At 37.6% G+C, this 8,099-nt stretch overlaps 1 protein-coding gene across 1 annotated transcript; it reads left to right on the forward strand.

Moving 5' to 3' along the window:
• Positions 1-12: 12 nt before the first annotated feature.
• On the forward strand, positions 13-6,800 carry psme3ip1 (proteasome activator subunit 3 interacting protein 1). The gene is made up of 8 exons (XM_059506594.1): positions 13-68; positions 856-921; positions 1,003-1,125; positions 1,247-1,345; positions 1,841-1,962; positions 3,934-4,070; positions 4,194-4,264; positions 5,971-6,800. The coding sequence occupies exons 3-8, from the start codon at positions 1,011-1,013 to the stop codon at positions 6,159-6,161; spliced, it is 735 nt and encodes a 244-aa protein (XP_059362577.1). The 5' UTR covers positions 13-68; positions 856-921; positions 1,003-1,010; the 3' UTR covers positions 6,162-6,800.
• Positions 6,801-8,099: the final 1,299 nt, after the last annotated feature.

Here is an 8,099-nt window from a genome sequence, read left to right on the forward strand (position 1 = left end):
AGGAACTACGTGCCTTTTACAGCTTTTTGCTGAGGGGATCCTTTTACAGGAACACAAAACCGGACAAGGTAAATATCTGAGTGCATTTCCTTCTTGAAATAATTATTTACTCCTTGTCTCTTTTTTCCACCTTGAGCATTATTTGTCTGACATGTAAAACAAACCAACTTTAAGGTTACATAATGTGTTATAAACCAGCCATTTAAATACCACTGCTTTCTGGAGTGTCATTAAAGTCTCGCACGGTCTACTTCAGATCAATATCATCATGATGAATCATTCGCTGAAGCTGAGTTGCTGTCTGTTGCAGAGTAATATTGCAGTGTTTCTTGCATATATACAAAATAAAGTAACGTTAACGGTACCAAGTCTTTAACATTTCACGTGATGTCATGTGTCGTTTTGTGTGTTTTTGTTTTGATGTTTATCACAATACTATTTCATGATTTATGTTTTTTATCATCCACGTTCCACACTGACAGTAAAAGTGTTTAAATAACAGTTTAAATAGCTATTATTAGACAAGGAAATAAGTGACTTTGTATCTGGAATCTATTTCGCTCACTGTTCAAATCCAGCACTAAGGGGCAGTGTTTACTTTTTCTTTTCAAATCTGTCACAATTGCTCAGACAAAAATGTAATTATCTTCTCCATTATATATCTTTTGGAATTGGAGCTTAAATAATATTCGGCTTCACATTTAAAATGACTAGTTAGAAGCATTTGTGTTTCTCGTTGAAAATATATTGATTTTAAAAGAGTTTTATCAGTCAGAGTTCATTAGTTCTGCTTGAATGATAAGTAGAAACATTTTTTTTTTAATTATCACATTTTTATTCTCTATCTCTGAGCAGAATCTACTGTAGATGACTTCATGATCTACCTAAAGTGTTTATCCTGATTAAATAAACAGCATTTAGGTAGGTTTTGATGGGTTCAGTATGTTTTTGCATATATGTGATGATTGCCACATAATGACAAAATATGCATGTGCTGTGTAGGTTCTGCCATGGCAGATGGTGTGGACCTCAGCCGAAAGTTTGTGTCAGAGTCTGAATTAGACGAGAGAAGGAAAAAAAGGCAGGAGGAATGGGAGAAGGTCCGCAATCCTGATGACCCAGAGGGTGAGACGTTCACTTTGTCTGCACCAATCAGACAAATTAACAGCAGGCTTAATGACAGACATTAGTCCCCTCTCGAAGCATTTGCCAGGTTTTGATTGTGTTCATTCTCACTCCACCACAGAGGCCCCTGAGGAAAAGTATGACCCCCGTTCTCTGTATGAGAGGCTACAAGAGCAGAAAGACAAGAAACAGGAAGAATTCGAGGAGCAATTCAAATTCAGTAAGACCTTGTGCTGCTTTCCTCCCATATTCATCCCTTTATTTTTATCAAAAACATCTTTCAGATGACACACATCGCACAGTCTCAGGGGGCTTGCCTCTCTCGTCTAAATGTGACCTCATTTTGGGGTTTATCTGTCAGTTTGCGCAAAAACACGCGTGTGCGCACACACAACATGCACTGGTGTGTGTTTGAGCATGTTGGTGGGTGTCTATGAGTGTGAACAGATGGGAGTGGTGGAGATCGAGAGCAGCAGGTCTGTTCTTGCGGGTGCTGATGATGGGAGACTGGAATGATCTTAGCATCTCGGCTTCGTCTCCGTATCCCTGGTGACAAACCCACTCTCGGTCTCCCTAGCGACCATTGCTGCTCCTATTGCCGCTGATTCCAAGGGCCACATCTCTTGATCTGCAAGCATGTTGGTTATGCATCTTTTTGATGATGCTTGTTTCTCTTAGCGGATCTTTATAATTCTGTTGTTGTGTTCCTCCACAGAGAACATGGTTAAAGGCCTGGATGAAGATGAGACCAGCTTTCTTGATGAGGTCTCGCAGAAGCAGTCTCTTATAGAGAAACACAGACGGGATGAGGAAGCTCTGGAGATAAAGGAATACAGGATATCCTTTTGCAACTTAAAGCGCACACAATATTACTGTCATGGTTCTTAAAAAAATGACAGGGAGAGTTTTGCTTTCCGCCTGAGTCTGTCTCCACTTTCACCTTCGTTAAGCTGGTGGTGGAAGCTTTGGCTGTCAAGCGCAGTGATGTCTGATGAAAAGTAAAGTAGAGTTCTTGTACCTTGTTAGTGTACATGTTATCAAACAAGACAGCCCCTAGAGGAACCCAACGCACTCATGATACAGTGCTGCTTCGATAGAAATTCATGCAGGCTTGGTGAATGGCTTAGAGGTTTAGAAAACAGTCGGTCTGAATGCGCACAGTTTAAAGCAGTTTTGTAGCTAGACATTTTTGCACTCTTCAAAATGTCTATGGAATGAATAGGATTATTAGAAAATAAGTCAAATTTGAATTTGAACTTCTTTAACCCTATGGTGTTGCTCGGTCATTTTAGACTGAAAAAAAAATGGAAATATTAAAAAAAATCGCCACTTCATCATAATGGTACTAAACGTTATTTGAAAAAGCTATATTTATAAAACAAAAATTTAAAAAATCACACTTGTGTTGTTTGCGATCAAAAATGACCACCATGGGAAATGAATGGGAAATAGACAAAAATAAAGAATATATATATATATTTATTTATTTTTTTTTATCTGTCTCAGGCCAGTGGATTTTAAATACTTTTGCTCTATTTTTAACTTACTGTTATTTGAAAAATTATATAAAAATATATATATATTTTACATTTTATAAAGAATATAGCCCATCATTTAGATATGAATATTAATTAGTAACATTAAATGCACTCAAAATGCAAAATATTAAAGAAAAAACATTATTGAAATAAAATATCATATATTCATCTAAAAATAAAATATTATTATGTGATTATGGCTTTTGGTTAGGTTTGACCGCAAACAACATAAATGTGACTCCAAAAAAAGGAACAATACCAGAGTCTTAAAAACACAGCGCTCATGCACAAGAGGCTGAAAAAGTAGCAAAATGTGGTGTAGAGGCCCGTTGTTTCTCGTTTCCTGTGGAGTGCAGTGGAATGCAGCAGCGCGCTGCTGAATGTCCAGTGCCACAGAAAAGAAAACAACTAAATTGAGGTCCCCATGGGGAAATCAGCTTATAAATCACAAAGAATGAGTTTTTTTTAAGAATGAAAAAATGCAGAAAGTTTTCTGTGAGGGATAGATTTAGGTGTAGGGTTTGTCTAGGGCAATAGAACATACAGTCTGTACAATATTTTGAGCGTCCCTACAAGGATATACCTATGTGTGTGTACATTATATACTGTGAACTATGTAGTCAACAGGTTGTACCACATTAGCACGATTTTGTTGCATTAAATTATCTGTCAAATGCCCTGCTTTTATCCATATCATAAAATAGATTTCTCATCATGGTACAGCTGACATAATCAGCAGTGGCCTTTCTCTTCTGCCAATCAGGTATGACTGTAGATAGAAGGTTGGAGTATGTGTTGTCGTGGCAACTGAAACCTTTCTCAGGGTTTGATAACTGCATCTAAAAGCACTGCTGAGAGCCATGATCTGCAGCAAAATAGAGTGATCTGCCCTAATTCTATTGAATCCAAATTGCCTGACCTGCAAGTGTGTCTTTCACCTTTTTAGGCCATCTGTTAGAGGAAGGAAGTGGGTTTGATTTCTGTGGTGGCTTCTGTGCTGATTTTAGGAGTGGTTGCCCACTTTGTCTGATCTTCCTCATCCGTCTGTGGGGTTTTTTTTTTTGGTTTACATGATGTTTAAGATGAGGTCATATATGTCCTCCCAGGAGTTATTTAAAGTTTATGTGCAAGATTTATTATAAAAGGAAAAACGTCATTAGTCAAGTGGCTTACCACAACAGCATTGCCAGAAAGTTTTTTGTCATGTGATGCTGTGAAGTTTTCTCTCTGTTTGTATGTCAGTGATTTCTCCTTAACCGATGAACCTCACAGCGCTCTGCAGAAGCTGACAACCAATGAGAACCAGAAGAAAGAGACAGAGAAAAAGGCAGGACCCAAACCCTCAGAGCACAGGACCAGTCACCTGTCTCAAGCCCACCTGCTGGCTGGGGCTGTCAAACGACGCAGGTACGAAAAGGACAAACTCGCCACGATGAGTATACTGTATTTCATATATTTAAACCTGTGAAAATCTTAGACCTAATAATCTTCATGTATAATTATTTGTGATTAATTTCTGTCTTTGTACAGCTCGTCACAGTCCTCCGAGGGGAGTAAAAAGCAGAAAGCAGAGTCTGTCACCGGCAATGGTAGTCAGACAGGTGAGCAATGTAGTATAATGCTGGCTTTACATAATGTAATTATGTAAAGTGATTATCCGATCATTACTAGAAATGCAATTATATGTCGTACTGTTTTAATTGCTTGAAAAATTTATCAGATTATAGTTAATAAAAATCCCAGTGTGAAACTAATTTTTTAAAATATTTTAGGAGTCTAATAACTAAATACAAGTAAAGACACAATGCTGTCTTTCATAGCAGAAATTTATGACTTGACTGTTGAAAAAAAAACACCTTGTTTTATGTACACTATATTTTGTTTATACAGTTTGGGGTCAGTAATTTTTAAGAAATGAATATTTAAATTCATCGAGGATGCATTAAATTGTATGAAAAAAATTCTACTTTATTCTTTTTCTTTTAATTAAAGAACTGAACATTAATGATAAACAAATGCTGTTCTTTTAAACTGAATAAAATCTTTAAAATACAGTATATATAATTTTATACACAAATATTCAGCAGCTCAAATGCTTTTAAAAATAAGAAATGTTTGTGTACCAATGATTTCTGAAGGATCATGTCATGTGACACTGAGGACTGGAATAATGGCTGCTGAAAATTCATGTACATTTAAATAATTACATTTAAAAAACAAGAAAAAAAAAAAAAAAAAAAAAAAAATATATATATATATATATATATATAAAACTGTTTTACTCTATTGTTTGATTAAATAAATATAGCCTTATTGAGCATAAGAAACTGCTTTCATAAATGCTAAAACATCTTACTGACTGACCAGTAGTGTACAACGGTATCCCTATAGACCAACGCTACTTTTGCGTCATCGAAGGGTAACGCCCCTTCTTGGGGGAAAACAAACGGATTCCCCTGATACAGAACTCGCTCCAGGGACCTTTTGTTTTCATTGTTTCTGATGTGTACAGGCCTGTCTGACACAATTTCAAACAGATATTGTTTAGTCCTAGCCTGCGAATATTTGAAATGTAAAATCAGTTAACAGCCAAGGTAGCGTGCCTAATGAGAGCTAACGTTAATCACGTAGCTGCTAGCAGCTTCGTATTTCTAACTAGTATAGCTAGTCGACAACAAAACTGTCAATAGCTTAAATCAAGTGAAATATGATCCAAGTAAACCACCAACTCCTCTTGACATGGCCTCATCGTCTAGTTTATCATACTGTGAGTGCGTTAATGACAAAAAATAGGCTACTTGGTGATTCCACGAGATAATGGTAACGTTAGATGTCCATATTTGGCCACTGCGTGGGGTCATTAATCCAGTTTTCGTCCATTTCAAAGGGAAACCTCTGTAAACACCGTATCCAGTAGCTTCTTTAAATACCGCTCACGGTCCTCGGCCGGCAAAGAGAGTGTGTATGTTTGTGCCATTTTTGCTATCAAGAAACTAGAGCGAGTTCTTTATCAGGGGAATCCGTTTGTTTTCCCCCAAAAAGGGGCGTTACCCTTCGATGACGCAAAAGTAGCGTTGGTCTATAGACATTCATTACCAGTGCACTTGTTTTTACAACTGACCAATAAACTCCTGTTGCATTTAACCTGGAATATTCCTACACCTAACCAGGGAAAATTTAAAAGTGTAATAATTACCATTAGAAGCCAGGAGAAGCTTGGCCTTGCCATATTAACCTCCCGCCTTAGATGTCAAATGCACCAGAGACTGCGTGCGCACTATGTGCGTGTATTGTTTTGTGTTCTCAGATCAGGAGGCGGTGGAGCTCAAATCCCCCGGCGCGGGCGTCCTCCACCTGCCCTCCGCCGCTGTATGCGTGGGCATCCTGCCAGGGCTCGGAGCTTACTCGGGCAGCAGCGACTCAGAGTCCAGCAGCGACAGCGAAGGTAGCGTGGACGAGATTGGCTCTCCCATAAAGCGCCACAGGCTCTTCAGATAGACACACTGACAGATCACACTCACTCACTATCACTCTCTCCCTCACCTGTGCTGCCCGAGGCTTGGGTGCCGCCCCCTCGCTTTCTCGGCGGTGCATTACCTAAATCGATTTAGCTCTAGGTATCCGTAACTTAAGTGTTTCAATTTGGGATAAGGTTTGGCTACTTATTTGATGTTCATTAAAGGCTGTAGTGATAACTTCTATTGTGGTTGTTGATGTCTTGTGCTCTCAAAACATGACACTTCCCCCATCCTCCTCATATTACGTTCCATACAGTTTAAACCCCTGGCAGCTTAACCTGGTGATGCACCGTCCCATCTACCCACCCTTGCGGTTTCTGCAGAGCTCTAGAGGCCAAGGGGACAATGACTGACTGACAGCTGTGGATCAAGAAGACATGAAACATTTAGTCCAAATCTCAGACACCATCATAGGACAAAGCAGATATTACAGGCTTGTTTCAGTAAGATTGAATGTCTTGATTGAGTTTTTGTTTGTTTGTTTGATGTTTATTTTTTAAGACAAAATGCTGCAGTGCTGCTGAATGCTGGGATTTTCATGAACTCTGTTCTATAAGGATATGTTTGCTGGAAAATAACCAGTGATGATCGAATGGAAAATAAAGGTGTTTCTCATGAATTTGTGCATTTTTTTTTTCTTTTTATTAGTTCCTATTAGCATGAAACTACATTCACAATGCATTTTGGTTCTGTAATGTGAGTTTCTGAGTGACACTGAATATTCAGTGAGGAAAAATTAATGGATTGTGAAAAATTTCCATAAGAGAATGCAGGCAGAACCGGATAATTTTGTACTTAATTGTGGAGAATTACTCCCCTCTGACTCTGGTTTTTATTTTTTTTTATTTTAAAGACTGAAGGTTAATATTGACCCTCGAAGGCATCTCTGTGTTTTTCAGTCTTTATTTATTTTTTTAAATTTAGCAATGTTTTATTTGTTAACGAATGAAAAATATTTTTTAAATAATTATGTTAATCAGCATTAATAGCTTTTAAATGATGTTCTCGTTAACAAGGTTCGGGGGAGGAGCGCAGTCAGATACTTAGCCTAATCAACACAGGTGGACCACAATCTAGAAATTAATCCCACAGTATAAATATCGCTGACTTACCTCTATCCATCGACGGTTAATCAGCGTCCCTCCTCCACTCCATCGCCTCACTTCGAGTTCACTTTATAATTAGACGGGGAAGGGGGGTACTCTAGGTTCGGGTCCTTTCCTCGTGTTGTGTTGACTAAGATTTTAAAAAGACTGCAGTGACCTTAAAAAATGCCTACATTTTTATTTGGCTACTGGCTGTAGGGATTACAAAAAAATTAAAATCTGTGTTTATTTATTCTCATCTCATTCTAAAGCCAAAAGATTTTCAATGATCTTCAAAATAGGTTTTTATTTTTCATTTCAAATATCAAAATTCTTAAATCAACATAAATTTACTTTAGAAGGAACATGATTTAAAGAATTGCATTTTTATTTTTAGTTCGTACTGTTACCTGAGGTACACATAATGTTATCAATAGTTTTTACATAAAAAAAACAACAAACAAAACAATTAACAAGTAATAGGCTAAGTATGTTCTGCCCTGTTTTGATTCTCCATTGTAGACTCAGAAGTAAACACCCACTGCTAGGATTGGCTAACATTTGAATTGGTGGGCGGGGCTGAACGGCAGCAGTATAAAAGCAGGTGTTGATCTTATTCTGCAGAGGTGTTTAGCCACATTATTATGTCATAAAGTGGCACATTTCACAACCTGTCGTTTTGAGTTCTGAAACTTACATAATGTTTCTATATCACAATGACCTCATATATCAAAAGATCAAGGGAATTTAGATTTCTCCGTTCACAAAGTGCTTTAAACAAAAATATATTTTCATACCACATTGACAGGTATTTTTCTTGTTTTAAACATAAG

The sequence above is a fragment of the Carassius carassius genome, chromosome 23 (genome assembly GCF_963082965.1).
Source record: "Carassius carassius chromosome 23, fCarCar2.1, whole genome shotgun sequence".
Lineage (NCBI taxonomy): Eukaryota > Metazoa > Chordata > Actinopteri > Cypriniformes > Cyprinidae > Carassius > Carassius carassius.

Excerpts from the sequence above, each read along its gene's own strand:
- psme3ip1 (XM_059506594.1), top strand. The coding sequence starts at position 1,011 with ATGGCAGATGGTGTGGACCTCAGCCGAAAGTTTGTGTCAGAGTCTGAA. Across the intron at positions 1,126-1,246 it reads CAATCCTGATGACCCAGAGG|AGGCCCCTGAGGAAAAGTAT; the intron begins GTGAGACGTTCA and ends ACTCCACCACAG. Across the intron at positions 4,265-5,970 it reads CGGCAATGGTAGTCAGACAG|ATCAGGAGGCGGTGGAGCTC; the intron begins GTGAGCAATGTA and ends TTGTGTTCTCAG.